The 16058-nt window shown below is 39.4% G+C and overlaps 2 protein-coding genes across 7 annotated transcripts; both read right to left on the bottom strand.

The window, feature by feature from the left end:
- Positions 1–2344: 2344 nt before the first annotated feature.
- LOC130992870 (uncharacterized) lies at positions 2345–5368 on the bottom strand. Of its 5 annotated transcripts, none has more exons than XR_009091454.1 (5): positions 5203–5368; positions 4059–4358; positions 2991–3908; positions 2709–2891; positions 2345–2409 (listed from the first exon to the last, which is right to left on the bottom strand). XR_009091454.1 is itself a non-coding variant. In XM_057917626.1 (4 exons), exons 2-4 carry the CDS (start codon positions 4226–4228, stop codon positions 2789–2791), a joined length of 1191 nt encoding a protein of 396 aa, XP_057773609.1. In that variant the 5' UTR covers positions 4229–4358; positions 5203–5368; the 3' UTR covers positions 2565–2788. The 5 variants fall into 5 exon arrangements, 2 of the variants coding, with proteins under 2 accessions (XP_057773609.1, XP_057773610.1); XR_009091455.1 differs by having other exon boundaries at positions 2345–2416; positions 5203–5362; XR_009091456.1 differs by having other exon boundaries at positions 2345–2416; positions 4059–4315; positions 5203–5360.
- Positions 5369–8377: 3009 nt separating this feature from the next.
- On the bottom strand, positions 8378–10476 carry LOC130992869 (uncharacterized). 2 transcript variants are annotated; one of them, XR_009091453.1, is made up of 3 exons: positions 9814–10476; positions 9007–9205; positions 8378–8573 (listed from the first exon to the last, which is right to left on the bottom strand). XR_009091453.1 is itself a non-coding variant. In XM_057917624.1 (3 exons), exons 1-3 carry the CDS (start codon positions 9814–9816, stop codon positions 8455–8457), a joined length of 306 nt encoding a protein of 101 aa, XP_057773607.1. In that variant the 5' UTR covers positions 9817–10476; the 3' UTR covers positions 8378–8454. The 2 variants fall into 2 exon arrangements, 1 of the variants encoding a protein (XP_057773607.1); XM_057917624.1 differs by having other exon boundaries at positions 9007–9190.
- Positions 10477–16058: the final 5582 nt, after the last annotated feature.

Below are 16058 nucleotides of genomic sequence, written 5' to 3'. Positions count from 1 at the left end.
CATAGTTTGAATAAATAAATAAATAAAAAAATAGACCAAACGTTGACTAATGGCGTTTCGTTGTGGGGGTTTAAATGTGCGATTTTTGGTAGTTTAGGGGCTAATTTGCACACACAGTTAGTATGGGAGTAAATCGCTCTAAGGGCTCACACTTAAGGGGCCTATCTGCACCTTAACCCAAAAAAATATTTGTAGGTTGGATACCAATTTGATAATACCAAACAATTGGGACATAATTGATAATTCGGCCAAACGATGGGTCAGAAAGTGACATTTACCCTAATTAATATATTCAAATATACTACTCCCTCCGTCCACCACAAGTGGGGCACTTTAGTTGGGCACAAGCTTTAATAAAATTGATGACGATTTTGATGTAGTGAAGAAAGGATCCGACCACTTTATGAGATGTGTAGTTGAGATTGTATTTGGGGTGAATTTTTTTGTAAATAAAGAGTGTTTGTAAGATTAAAAGATTAAAGTGGATGGTGGAACCATTTCTTTAATAGGAAAGTGGTACACTCTTTGCGAACGTCCGATATAATAATTGTGTTTCACTTTTGGGTTATTTTCGGTTCGGGCTAGTCGGTTTTTTTATTTTTCGGGCTAAAATTTTTCGACGCTAACCCTAACCAACTCAGTTTCGGGCTAGCCCGTTCGGGCCCATAAATTTATGACTTTTTTATATGTATAATTTTTTTTATGGATAATCATATTATTGTAATAAAAATATGTCGTGCTTTTTAAATCAAAATATTTCGCCTTGTTTTAGATACAAAAATTAGTGTTATTTTAATGTAAATTTACATAATATCTAATTTAACTTTGTTTCCGATAAAAATTGTATATAGATATAACATTAATTACTATATTTCTTTTACTTTTATATCATAAATATTTATTAGTAATCGTTAGAAAAAATCAAAACATATTATACAAGCATCAAAATGTTATTATCAAATTAAAAAGTAAAGTATTAAAGTTTAGAAATCAATTATTAAGAAAGTGTTCGGTTAATCGAGCCAACCCACTCGGTTTTCGGGCTATTTTAGGTTCCAACCATTCGGGCTAAAAATTTTAAGCCCTAACCCACCTTTTTTATCGGTCTATTCGGATCGACCCATCGGTTTCGGGCTTTTTTGACATCCCTAGTTCTTCTACGTTTCTAAAAATTGCCCCAAATCAAATGGCCGTTGTAAATCGTTAATAGTGGGCCCCATAGTTTGAATAAATAAATAAATAAAAAATTAGACCAAACGTTGACTAATGGCGTTTCGTTGTGGGGGTTTAAATGTGCGATTTTTGGTAGTTTAGGGGCTAATTTGCACACACAGTTAGTATGGGAGTAAATCGCTCTAAGGGCTCACACTTAAGGGGCCTATCTGCACCTTAACCCAAAAAAATATTTGTAGGTTGGATACCAATTTGATAATACCAAACAATTGGGACTTAATTGATAATTCGGCCAAACGATGGGTCAGAAAGTGACATTTACCCTAATTAATATATTCAAATATACTACTTCCTCCGTCCACCAAAAGTGGGGCACTTTAGTTGGGCACAAGATTTAATAAAATTGATGACGATTTTGATGTAGTGAAGAAAGAATCCGACCACTTTATGAGATGTGTAGTTGAGATTGAATTTGGGGTAAATTTTTTTGTAAATAAAGAGTGTTTGTAAGATTAAAAGATTAAAGTGGATGGTGGAACCATTTCTTTAATAGGAAAGTGGTACACTCTTTGCGAACGTCCGATATAGTAATTGTGTTTCACTTTTGGCAGACGGAAGGAGTATCTTGTTGGAACTAGACTAGCAGCAAGATAAGTTCCAGCGACGTGCTGAGTGGGCGCGGGAGTGAAAATATAATTAAAGTTAGTATTAATTTTTTTGAGTTCGAGGGCCAATCTGCACACACAGTTAGTAAGGGGACTGAAACGCTCTAAGGGCCTCCACTTGAGGGGCCTATCTGCACCTTAACCCTTAATTTTATATAAATATAAAAATATAAAAATATTTTTTATGCATTGCACGGGGTGAAAATACTAATTCAATCGTATGAATCAATGTCCAATAGTTTGGAGGTCCAGCCTCTAATAAAATGGAACTAAAGATGATCATAATTAATAAGAATTAGTTCTCAATTAAAATCTATTAATTCAATAGTCTTATTAATTTAAAATAAAATTTATTAACTCTCGTCAAAATTATTTTAATTAAAAACAAATAAATAAATAAATATGGGACTTGTTCATTTCGGATCTCTCGTGCGAGGAGGAGACATGTTCTAAAAAAAATTGATTAATCTTGGTCGATATATGACTTTTAGAACCAATTTCCCTTCCGGCAGAAATAAAATATGAAGTTTATTTCGGTGAATCCAGCAGGCAGCAATCCGGATTTAGGACGCTGCGACCTCAAAAACAGGTAGAGCAAAAGTTAGTGAAAATTTCAAAAAAGAACAAAAGAAAATGAAAAGAAGATAGATGTGATTCACATCTATCTTGACCTATTGGTCTCTCCAACTCCAACCACAGAGACAATAGTACCAACTCTATAACAAGTTAACAACTGAATGTGTCTCCTCCATTTTTAGCAGAAAGAATTGGCCATTTTTTTACATCATTACCTCTAAGTCAAACCCATGCAAATAGTATTCATATTTCACCACATAATTTACTAAATTATATGGTTGAGGTAGAGCATACCAAGTGAAAGAGTGTCTTCTTAATCCTAAACACCAGCTTCGACGTAAGAACATAGGAACCAAAACGCCGTAAAAGATGTATCATCTAGCACTGAAGACAGGTTCTGCCTCGGCAGTTGACTGAGTTCTTCTAGTATATTTGAGGAGTAAAGCTTCTGATGTAAGACCTGGCACTTTTAGATCCCTGCACATGAAAATCGCACCAGCAACGAATAGCTTGTGAGAAAGAGGGAAAAGAGCAAACAAGTATGTAATGCAAATGTAGATAGATAATGAATCTAACCGGACATATGGCTGCAAATCCTTCCACTCCCACTTGAGCCGCTGCTGAAATAGTATGGCAAACCGCTCTGCAGGAGTCGAAGGGAGAGAAGATACACTGAAAGAATACAACCAAGTTTCAATTCCTAGCTTTTCTGTTAGAACTTCGCCTTCCAACATCTCAAAGCTAGCACACATCCCATCAGGAAGTTTACGGGTCCACTGCTCCATAAAGATTTCGAGTTTCATCTTCCCTCCTTTCAGGATTTCTCTTGCTAGGCACACACAAACACGCCTCTCGTCCAATTTCCACCAACGGCTTACAGAAACATCCCCATCATCCACCTTACTGCAATAGGCTTGCATGCAATGCTCTGCAATATTTCTAGGGAATCCATCTGATTCTAGCACGCCCAGAACTTCATCCTCGTTAAGTGCATTGACAGACCAATCATTCAATATCACATTGTGCAAAAGCATGCTCAGGATCGTGTGCGTATAACTGTCATCCAAAATGCGCCAGTATCCATCAATTTCTACCGCCGAAAGAGATTGTAGACCCATTTTTAATTCCTCGTCACTTGCCTGTATCCTTTCAACCAGATCCTCCCACCTGTATAGACCCAACCCTGTCTTCTCCCTCCCCTCTGATGTGTCCATCTCTGAGTCTTCACTAAAACTGTAAGGATTTTGAGAGAGGAGCACTTTAAGTTCATCTAATTTTGGTGCGACCTCAACAAGTTCCATGCAACCAGGCGCAACTTTGAGGACGGATGCAACCACCATGCTGTCGCCATCTTTGTTATTACATGATCCAGATACATCATCTGAGGGAGGTATGAGAAGCACGGAGTTGGATGTACCCACAAATTTAACAGCATAGGTCTTTGATGAAGTACACAAAACTGCATCTTCATCAGGCTGTCCTCTTAATGTTACTCTATAAAAGTCATAAACAAGTCCATAAGTTGAAAAGAAAAAAAAACAAAATATATTAACGAAATGACTTGATAAACAAAAATCCCAGAAAGAATCACAACTCTTAATCATATTAGGTAGATTTTGTCTGAAGAAAAGTCAGTGCACACACCTTTGATTCATGATTTCAGGGAGGAGCCTGTTGTCGAGTTCAAGAAGCATAAGGTCATTGTGGGGGCCAAACAGAGAATGATAAGTGAGAGATATTGAAGAGCTGGGTTGAAGGCTTAGAACTGCTTCTGCACCAGCAGTGCATGCAGTTTGCTGGTGTAAATTATCCATATACCAGTCGCCTTTACCATACAAATCGAGGTAACAATTGTGGACAAGATTTCACCCTTTCATTATGTCCGTTCCCAGTCACAACAGCTACCAGGAAGGAATAGATCAAGAAATGATAACTGATCTAGAGCTACCACAGTGAAAAAATTGGTCATTCACTAATACTATCAAATAAGAGTTCCTATTGCAGATCTAAACTTTAGATGCAGTCAAGGCAAGAGAGTGAAACTAAACTACTGTTGGATGCATATCTATGACATGAATAGGTGGGCAGTAATAAAGCAAATCAAATCCTTCAGAGAAACTTATCTCTTATGTACACTAACACATTTATTCTATTAGAGATAATTCATTCTGTCCTACTAATTCAGGTTGACGGGAAATTAGTTTGGAGTTTGGACAAACCTTTTTCTTTTATCCAGTAACATCTACTTGGATCGTAGGTTCCTTTTTCATTGTCAGAGCTAAAATCAAATGGTTGAGGCATAGTAATTTGATATTAAACAATGTAGGAAGACTTGCATAAGTCATGTAGAATGCAGAACACATTCAGACATGCACCGGTATTTATATTCTGTGTTTTTTGACATCACTGTTATCAGTTATGCAATCATAGCTCTTGGCTTCAATGTTGCGAAAATCAATGGAGGCTGACGCCTTGAGGCGCGCCTCAAGGCACGGCGACGCTGAAGCACACCAACATGCGCGCCTCTGCAAGAATTTTGTGTATGCGTACCTCGTCGGCGAAAGGCGGCCGCCTCGAAGCGCGGAGGCGCTGAGGCGATGCGAGAATGTAGGAATCGGGAGATGCAGGCATATTTAAATAAACGTGATTTCGGCAACAATTTCAAAATTTCAGACGTGATTTCAGCAATTTACGCATAAACATGGATTTCAGTAATCACACCAACAAAATTCATTCAATATCTTCATCCAAAAAAGAAATGTAAGGTGAAATCATCTTCCATAAATACCTTTTCTTGAATCTGCTGCTGTGTCCCCAAACTCTGGATTTGAAGACGCAGACGAGGGAGAAGGGAAATTAGGGTTCAAGAAGGATAAAAGAATGATGGTGTCAGCGGTAAGAGTGCGAGAGCGCGAGAACTCGTTTACTTCCGTAAGGTTTTGAGTTTTTTTCAATTTCCAAGTTTTTTTTTCGAGATCCAATTTCCAAGTTTGTTGTTACTCCCTCCATCCCAATAATCTTGTCCCACTTTTCTTTTTGCTTTGTTTCAATAATCTTGTGTTATTATTTTTTTAGGTAAATTTTAAGAGTTAATTAATTTTTATTAAATACTATAATTCTAATTAATCCCCCCTAAATCACACGGTTCACATCACACCTATTCGGTTCTCTCTCTCTCTACCACCTCCCCCATCCCCCTCTCTACATTCGCTCCACCCTTTCCCCTCTGTAACCCCATCGGCGCCACCGCTCCTTTCCCCTTTGTTACGTCGGCGCCACCTCCCCCCTTCCCCTTCTCTCTCTCTCTCTCTCTCTCTCTCTCATTTCAGTCGTTTCTCCTCCGCCGTCGGCGACACTCATGGCTATCAGCCGGCCTCGTTGCCCTCTCCATCTCAACCCCCTTCTCCAACCACCCCACCGCCAAAGAACCCCCCCTCCTCCAGCCGCCATCCGCCCCCTTTGGACCGCCTCTCTCTCTCATCCACCGCTGCAAAACCCACTCCATCGCCTCTCTCTGACGGCGAGCCTCTCTCTCTCCTCCCCTCTTCCTTGACGGCGAGCCTCTTTCTCTCCTCCCCTCTTCCATTCCCTGCACGGTGAGTTATAGCCACCACCGAATAGATCTCTTTGTTAAGAGGGCATATTTTGTCTTCAATAACTGGGTTTGGATTTTTGTTTATTTTCTTTCAATTTTTGTTTTAATTTTTGTTTCTATTTTCGTTTCTCTCGCCTTGAATAATTGGGCATGAAGGAGTATAAATGGTGATGATTCTGGGAATACTTGAAAATTTTGTGTAGAAAATTTGTTTCAAAAATTGGACAGATCTTGTGTAGAAAATTGTTGTTCATTAAATGGTTTCTGATTCTGGGAATACTTGGAAATTTTGAGAATACTTGAAAATTTGGAAATCTGAAACTTGTTGTTGAAATTTGCAGAAATTTGTTAAAGAGGATGAAGAGGAGAATGTTAACCATTCTTAAACTTACTGTTGAAATCTGAAATTCACTGTTCCGGCGGCTCTGGCGGCCCGCCACTGACGGCAGCAACAAATTGAAGAGGAGACTATTAACCATTCTTAAACTTAATTAACATATGTGGCCATACAACTTTTTTTTCATAATACAATTCTTCTTAATACCCGTGCCGAAAAGAAACGGGACATGATTAACGGGACGGAGGGAGTATTTCATTTCCATAAGTTTTTACTCCTTCTATCCCATTACGGGGTCCAAGTTTTTAAATACCACATTCTAAAAGTTATACTCCCTCCGTCCGCCAAAGATATGCCACTTTACTTTCGGCACGTGTTTTAATAAAATGTGAGTGAAGCTGGTAATGGAGTCCCACTTTAAATGTGAGTGGAAAAGAGTGGACCCTACTACTAAAAATGAATGTGGCATATTTATTATGGACGGACGAAAAAGAAAATTGTGGCATATCTTTGGTGGACGAAGGGAGTATGTTTTATTGCCTCAATTTAAAAGCAACTCTTTTGTATACCAAAATGATTTAAATGACTAGAATACCCTCATATTATAGTATTAAAAAAAGAAAAAAGCAGGAAAAAAAAGTGAGTCAAAATTCGTTTCCCCCTTCACCCCCAATTTGAAAATCACTCTCTCTCTCTCTATAAATTCAAAACCCATAGGTAAAAACAAAGGCACGATTCTTTCCCACGATCACCCTCACGATCGAAACTCATCGTGTCCGGCGAACATGGGATGTTAGGTCCGGAGGGTCTCGAATAGGTGTATGGGGGGGGGGGGGGAATACACCTATGAGCTATTTTTCTTTCCTCAAATCTGAGGGATATCCAGATAGAGATCAAAACGAAACTTTACACGCAAACTATGACACCTGTTAACCGAAAGGAGTTTTGACCAAACAGGGTTGACGACTGATACTGAAAACTCTTCAGTAAGGAGTTATCAGTTAAGTTACTGGAACTTAACTGATGCACGTAAGGGCTTCAGTCGAGTTTGCTAAAACATAGATGATAGCACTCTTTCTGACTATCAGAAGATAGATCAGTTAGACTGATATCATACGCAGCGGAAATAAACTTAGTTTCGTAATAGCCTCAGTTCAACACATTGTTAGTCTTAGGTTTCTCTTTGCAGTTATTCAGTATTCAGTTTATCAATTGAAACAACACAAGTAAGAATGTAAAACTGAAAGCTGTAAATAACACAAAGACTTTTACGTGGTTCGGAAAACCCTTTCCTACATCCACGGTTGGTTGATGAGACCAACAATCCACTCCGCAAGTGCTTAACAGATGCACTGCAAACCGAACCGTGCTTGCCAGGTGCACACAACCGTACCACTGAAGAAACCACTTCTTCAGTACGCACACTTCACTCGTGTCGGATTTCTCACGCTTAGCACAACCCGCGCTAAGACTTCTTAGAGTCAGAGTGCCTTCCTGAACTCTGAATCACTCAAACACTCTACTCTTTCTTCTTGAAAGGAGGTTTGAACGGTTGCCAGCTGTACTTCAAAGAACAAGTTCTTTGGAGCAAGTTTGACCTAGGCTTCTGGGTAAACAGATGTTTGCCTAAGGTCTAAGAGAATGTATGTAATCAGCAGTGACTGATTTTGGCTTTGGAATCACTACAAAAAAAAACGCTAATAGACAACGGACGGAACCCGTTGTCTATTAAAAAATCAACTGTTGTAAATGAGAGTATTGTCTATTGAGGGGCGGTCATAGACAACGGCTGGAAACCCGTTGTCTATTCTCTGATAGACAACGGTCGGAAAACCGTTGTCTATTCTCTAATAGACAACAGTCGAAAAACCGTTGTCTATTCTCTGATAGACAACAATTAGTAAAACCGTTGTCTATTCTTTTGTCTATATTACAATTTTTATTTTGTATTTATATTTAAAATTTCCTATTTTTTCGATCTATATTTCATTAAATCTAAAAACATTATATAAAAAGCCAAAAATACATAAATTAATAATAAAAATTTATACATTAGTATCAAACATCATCATCCTACATCCATTAGTATCAAACATCATCATCCTATATTACATTGAAACATAAGTATAACTTTTTTGATCAAATCTTTTCGCAATACTATCTGGAGCTGTAGATCCTCTATGGGCAACTTTCTTAACCAGCTTCATGACAATACTATTATGAATATCTGCAAATTGAGAGGAAAAATTAGACAAAAATATTATATTCAAACATCTCAGTTGCTTCACCAAAAAATTTAAGAAACTTATAAGAGATGCTTATCAAAAATCTACATTGAAGATAACAGATAGCAATTTGTCAAGAATGTAGATAGCAACATGAAGTGACTTATCGTTGTACAAAACCACCCTTATCCCATAATTAGAATCCATTAGCTTATTGAACAAGTTCATGAAAGGTTACCTTGACTAAGCTGAACAACCACAAATTTGTCTATTCATAATTCTACAAATCAATTCTAGCTCAAGCTAGCCAACTAATCATCACACAAGATTCTAATCAACTCTGCAGTTCTTCATGATCTTACGTATCATAAACTAGCATAATTTACTCCAGGATTGATAAGCATTTTGTATTTTTTTTCTTCAACTTATAGTTACCTGATTGTTGCTGAATACATTCAGCATCAACGTCATCAAAGTTTACATCCTCATCCTGTTCACAATGAGGTGCCTTATAATCTTGAATTTTGCAAGTGCAATACTTGATAGGATCTGCACGTAAACCCAATAATAATTCTAACCACCTTTTTTGACACTCAAACATAGGCGATGGGTTTATTCCCTGCAACCAATGAAACTATTTTTCAAATTTAGTTATAATATAACTCTATTTAATGAACTAACTCTGTTTTCACTAATTAAGAAGGTGAATAGTCCCTCATAATACAATGAATATTTATTTAGTAACGGATATCAGAGACTCAATAATATATATCCACACATATTGTACTATGTTCACTTCAGATATGAAACATGAAAGTTTAATGTATATATATCTATCAATCTTATAAACTAATTATGGCTTAACTTTAGAGTGTCTTGTGCAATTAACCTCTGGCTTTCATTTTCTGAATAGGTTAGGTGATCAACAAGTTGGCAGGAAAAAATGCATGGTTACCTCAGAAGTACTATAACCAAATTAGAATAACTCATATTCATGACTACTATAACCACAACAAGTTAATCAAATCACAAATTTAGAAAACATAGGAATCAATTCAATTCACAACGATAAATTCATGAAATTTTAAAGAAAACATTGCAACAATAAATTCATGAAAAAGATCGCAATATTGGTGATTCAAACGATCACCACTGCCTAATCCCATCATCAGATCAGCACATTTGCATTAGATCACGTTAATCTACCCAAAGTTGCAACTCAAATGCAAATGTAGACATTACCATGAGTGCTGATGCTACTCACAAAGCTATCAACTGTAGATCTTGAAGTAACACAGCAGCCAATAAACCTTAAACTGATGCAGTATCCACTCTCCTTCACTGCATCTTCACCATCATCTATTTTCTTCTTCCTCCCCTTGGATTTCAACCACCAAGCATTTTGACTACCAGAACGATATAGATTAAATTCAAGGAATATGGTTGTTAGTACTAACTGCTCATACTGACCTGCTCATACTGACCGCATAATGAAATTGGAATTCTTATCAAAATGATAATCAATCAGTCTGCCAAATAATCTAGAATATAGTCAGACCAATAGCAATTTTATTAAATACAATTCTACATACCAGCAATATGGTATTGGCTAAGGCTAACCTATCAATTTGTCAAATTAGGGCCATTCTACTATCCAAAGTCGAAGCCAGTGTATATGGATCATAGTTTACCTTTCTAATGTATCACTATGACTCCTTCCAAGGAATTAGTGAAGGATATTGATTCTAAGACTCATACCTGTGGAACTCAATGTAGCGAGTGAAACAATGCCGTGTTTGGTTGGTCGTCGGGAACCCAAAACCAGCAGGTGCGAAATTCAATCTGACAAAATCAATTCAAACACTAAAATTTAGCAAAAAGTCGAAAGACTACATCTCTATCACCAAATAGAAAATGGGGAGAAAAAGCGCAGATGTGAAACAATAAAGTTATTCTTATTAACCCTAAATAATAATCGAATTAAAAATCAATCAAGATGAAATTGTTCATCAGAAACATGGATTACTAATCGAACAAGGATAGAGAGGTACAAACCCACCGTCGCCTGAAGTGGTGCCGCCTATAATCGATAGAGCCGCCGTGGAGTGGCGCATAAAATCGCATCGCCGCTGTGCCTTAGCACCTGAACTTACGCCGCCGCCATGCCCTAGCGCCTGAACTCGAGCCGCCGCCGTGGAGTCACTGCCCTAGCGCCGGTGAGGATGGTTTTCCTAGCACCTTGTGAGGCGACGGTGGCTGGGGCTTCGACGCTGATGGGTGGCGTGGGGAAGGAGGCTGGGAACTTGGGCGAAAAGAATAGAACGAAATTACGACTTAGAAACTTCAACCACCCACTGAACGGCGGATCTGGCACGGGCAACGGAGGATAGGGTCGGACGGCGGTGGGTGGCGTGGGGCGACGGAGGCTGGAGCTTCGATGCTGATGGTGGCGTGGGGAAAGAAGGAAGTTGGGAACTTAGGCGAAAAAGAGAGAATGAAATTAGGGCTTAGAAATTAATTTTCAAAAAATTTAAGCAGACATTACACAACTTAAAAAAATTACGTTGTCTATTATGATAATAGACAACGGCTTACAGAAATGTGTTGTCTATTTCAGGCGGTCATAGACAACGAACCTAAAACCCGTTGTCTATTAGAGAATAGACAACGGGTTTTAGGACCGTTGTCTATGACCGCCTGAAATAGACAACGAGTATCTGTAGGCCGTTGTCTATTATCATAATAGACAACGGGTTTTGAGGCGCATTGTCTGAATTCTCGTTGATAGACAACGGTCATGCTATACACCGTTGTCTATCAACGTATAGACAACAGTTTTCCAAGCTTGTTGTCTATATTTTGTTGTCTATCAGCTAAATTCTTGTAGTGAATTCTCTTCTTCGATTCAAGCTTTGGGGAGGTTAAGCTTTAGGCTGAGTAGCGATTTTGGCAGAGCTTCAGCTTATGTCGTTGAATCGGTGAAGATTGAAGTTGATCCTCGAGCGCTACTTATAGGAGAGATCCTGAATAGATCCATTGGCGGAGAACGTGTTTAAGATTTCTTCCGTTGGAGAGCTTTTCGAATTTGGGCTGAGGCTTCAATCTTCGAGGTTCCTTGTTTGGTGGAAACGGCTTTCTTAAAGGACAAGAGATGTGACGTCTCTGATAAAGCAGCCACCAAATAGGAATGACCTCTGTAGAGATAAGGAGATCCTGAGATCTCTGCATTTAATGCGGTTGTACTTTTGTGAGTACGTGGCTTCCTTTGAACGTTGGAAGTTCAGTCCAAGGAAGAATGTTTAACTGATACTTGACTTTAGTATCAGTCCGCTGAGTCCATGCGGCACGCATTAAGTAATCAGTTCCAAACTGATTCTTCAACTGATACTTCAGTTGGTATCTTCAGTCTTCAGTCTTCAGTATTTCGTCCTTTAGTCTTTAGTCTTCAGAACCGCAAGCTAAACTACAAACGAACTCTAACGCTTGAGTTCAAAACTGTTCTAGTCTATTACAATTAAGACCTATGGATTTTGGTATCATCAAAACAAGGATTAGGATATTCCACAAGGTTCCCAACAATTTCCCCCTTTTTGATGATGCCAAAACCATACAGCAGTTCTAGACAAACAAAAGGACTGAACTCAGAGCACAAGTTCTAAAACTGGGGTGAATACAATTCCCCCTTAACAATAGAACCTAAAAACTTATACTTAGAGTCAAGAACGAAACAGTTCTAAAACAGAACAATGAGAAGACATATAAACATTAATCAGAGCCTGGACAAAGAGTCATTGTCTTCAGGTTGAGATAAAAAAGAAGTTCTTTTTATTAAAGAAAGACTGATAAGCCATCAGTCGAGGTACAGAGCAAGACTTACATTGGAGTAAAAAGAAAAACAAAAGCATCATGGGAAACCCATGGACTCCAGCAGTCTGCATCGATGCGCCTTGAACTTCTTGATCTTCATCTTCTGTCTTCGTGTTCCTAAGCTTGTTCCACTCTCACTTATTTTCCGTTGGTTTGAGGTATTTACTGGAACGTCATCCTTACAACTTCTGGTGATCCTTTTGCTGTCCCATCTTCAGTCAAGAAAGAAGATACAGGAGCAACCTTAGGGAAGGTTTCTCTCTGACTTCTGACTTTCCCCCTTTTTGGCAACATCAAAAAGAGAGCTGATGATGGAAGCTATGATCGGATGGGACTTCAACTCCGACTCTCAAGCATTTGTGGGAAGACTTGAGAAGAGAAAGAGGTCCCGTGATGCAGAAGGAAGAAGACGCCAGTGGAGAGGTAGAGAGATGAGAAGGGTGACGGAGAAGTGAAGGAGATGTAGAGATGGAGAAGAGCAAAGTGAAGGAAAGGAAAGTATGCATAGCATCTTAGAGATAATCATGAGATGCAGCTATACATACGATCCGGAGGGCGAGGAGACAGACGAGGAAGGGTGGGAAAGAGGAGTGCGAGAAGCGGGGAGGAGAAACAAAGAAAATGCATGGCGAGGCTTTGATGAAAGAATTAGATCAAGACGTGCCTCGTCATACATGGAAGAAAGAGAAGGTGAGGATGAAAAATCGAATCAGTGGTAGTCGTGAGGACTAGCACTGTTGATGTTGCGCCGGTTGACAATGAGCTCCTGCTCATTGCTGTTGCATCACATGGAAGCTTCACGAAAGGGTGAGAGGCTTTCCTGAGACCCAGGTGAAATCCGTCTTCTTCAGACAGGTATTTCAAACCATGTGCCGGGCATGAGGATGGAAGACACTCGCTTCGCTGGATACAAGTGAGGGTAGAGCAAACTTTGACGTCGGAGAGACGTTGAGATCCAATGGAAGGGTCCGGTGAAGACCAAGTATGTGATCGTCATTCTCCCACTCCATGACTTTGCAGTCATTGATTTCTCCTTTAGTCGGAACAAATTTTCTCTGCAACTTTGGAAAGATTGGAAATTTTTCTCATAGTGAAGGCTGTGGAGAGTTGTTAGTTGATGCAGAAAATATGTGAAGACAACATGGTATAAATAGACAAATTTTACCAAGTAAGAAGATGAAAAGTTTTTCGAAAACTGTGCCTAAAATATTTTTGAAGAAAAATTCACGTCCGCCATCACTGCAGGGGACTGAAGCTTCAAAAAGGTGAGAGGTATCATTGCATTATGTCATGTCAATGAGGTTCTCAAGAAATTTGATCACAGAGGCATAAAGGTTGGAAGGATTTTTAGAGAAGATCAGGACAAGTTCAATCAAAACAGATTTTCCCTTTTAAAATACTTGTCCTTCTCGGATATTCCATTTTCCAACAATCAGTTAAAGGTTTTGAACTTAAAACTCAAAGCTCTTAACTGATATACCTGATTTTAAATAGTAAGCTTGAAAAATACTTATTGATCGACTGATCATTATAGTCAGTCGATACCACTTGATCCTGGTTGATTCATCAGGATAACTTCTCTTCAGATGAGCACTTGTCTTGAGCTTTCCACGTCAGCTGTCGTAGAACAGCAGTTGGTTGACCACCAGTCAGCATGACTGTTTGAGAAAATCTTCAAACACAGCATCACTCTTCTGGGTTGATGAGGCCGATCTTTCCACACAGATCGTTGAACCTTTTTTCTGGAAGAGCTTTGGTCAGCAAGTCCGCTCTCTGAACAGCAGTTGGAATCCATTCAACAGAGATGTTCTTCTTTTCGTCGTGATCACGGATGAAGTGATGTCGAATAGCAATGTGCTTGACTCTCTGGTGTGATGAACTGGGTTCTGGGAGATTGCAATAGCACTGGAGCTGTCGCAATAGATTGGGACTTCCTTTTCGTCTATCCCATAGTCCTTCAACTGTTGGACTAACCACAGAAGTTGTGAGCAGCAGCTTCCGGCAACAACATATTCAGCTTCAGTTGTGGAGGTGGCGACTGAAGTCTGCTTCTTTGAAAACCATGAGATGAGCTTGTTGCCTAGGAATTGACAGGTTCCGGAGGTTGATTTGTGATCAATTATGCATCCTGCAAAATCCGAGTCTGAATATCCGGTGAGCTTGAAGTCGTCGTCTGCTGGGTACCACAATCCTAAATTGGGTGTGCCTTTGAGATATCATAGTATTCGCTTTGCTGCATCCAAATGAGCTTTCTTTGGATCTGACTGATATCTTGCACAAACCCCGACTGCATACGCGATATCTGGTCTGCTTGCAGTCAAATACAGCAATGATCCAATGATTTCTCTGTACTTCATCGAAGAGACAGATTTTCCTTCTGAACCTGGATCAACTTTCCTGTTTGTATTCATTGGGATCTTGACTGATTTCATGTGCTGAATACCGAACTTGGCTATCAGTTCCTTGGCATACTTGGACTGACGGATCAGTATTCATTCGCTGGTCTGCTTGACTTGCAATCCGAGATAGAAATTCATTTCTCCCATCATGGACATCTGGAACTTGTTGGTCATGATGTCAGCAAACTTCTTGCACATGCGTTCGGATTTGGATCCGAAAATTATGTCATCGACATAAATCTGAACAAGTAAGAGATCTTCTCCTTCTTTGAGAGTGAACAACGTTCTGTCCACAGATCCTTTCTTGAAACCTTGTTCAACAAGATACTCCGAGAGAGTATCATACCATGCTCTTGGAGCTTGCTTCAAGCCATAGAGCACTTTCTTCAGTTTGTACACCTTTTCTGGTGCAACAACCTCAAAGCCTGGAGGTTGTTCCACGTAGACTTCATCAGTGAGCACTCCATTGAGAAATGCACACTTCACATCCATTTGGTGTACCTTGAAACCTTTGTAAGCTGTGAAGGCTAAGAAGAGTCTGACTGCTTCCAATCTGGCAACTGGAGCAAACGTTTCGTCGTAGTCGATTCCTTCTTTCTTGACTCTAACCTTTTGCTACAAGCCTTGCTTTGTTTCTCACAACGTTTCCTTCTTCGTCTTTCTTGTTTTTGAAAATCCATTTCAAACCCATCACCTTTGCATCGTATGGTCGATCCACAAGCTCCCAAACAGAATTTTGGTTGAATTCATTGAGTTCTTCTTGCATTGCGATGACCCATTGAGTGGACTTCAGAGCTTCTTCGACATCCTTGGGCTCTGTAGATGATAAGAAACAGCTGAAATTCTTATCTTCGTTGATGCAGTTCTGATTGATATCAGAGACGAGGTTGCACATTGATCTTCGAGTCTTCACACCGTCTGATGGTTCTCCAATGATGTTCTCATTTGAATGGAGTTCAAACCATCGTCGATACTTCTTGATCTCTTCTGGTGATGGTGGGGCTTCTTCAGTCAGAATGGTTCTGAAGTGTTGAGCACCTTCTGGAGTAGGGGAGAGTTGAGCTGGAGCTGCTTCGGCATGTTCAACTCGTTCTTCAGCAACTGGAGTTCCCCTTTTACTGATGCCATCTGCATTGGCTACAGTCTGAACTTCAGACCTTTGGCTGATCTTATAATACTGAAGCTTCTCAGTATCTTCATCTTTTCCTGGTCCCCACACCA

This window comes from Salvia miltiorrhiza, chromosome 7, assembly GCF_028751815.1.
Source record: "Salvia miltiorrhiza cultivar Shanhuang (shh) chromosome 7, IMPLAD_Smil_shh, whole genome shotgun sequence".
Taxonomy (NCBI): Eukaryota; Viridiplantae; Streptophyta; class Magnoliopsida; order Lamiales; family Lamiaceae; genus Salvia; species Salvia miltiorrhiza.
The sequence above is the reverse complement of the archived record's forward strand: the minus strand, read 5'-3'. Positions and strand labels throughout refer to the sequence as shown.

Coding starts and splice junctions, on each gene's coding strand:
- LOC130992870 (XM_057917626.1), bottom strand. CDS start 4,228: ATGGATAATTTACACCAGCAAACTGCATGCACTGCTGGTGCAGAAGCA. Junction 3,909..4,058: donor CCTGAAATCATGAATCAAAG/GTGTGTGCACTG, acceptor TGACTTTTATAG/AGTAACATTAAGAGGACAGC. Junction 2,892..2,990: donor GATTTGCAGCCATATGTCCG/GTTAGATTCATT, acceptor TTTCATGTGCAG/GGATCTAAAAGTGCCAGGTC.
- LOC130992869 (XM_057917624.1), bottom strand. Junction 8,574..9,006: donor ATGTATTCAGCAACAATCAG/GTAACTATAAGT, acceptor CTCAATTTGCAG/ATATTCATAATAGTATTGTC.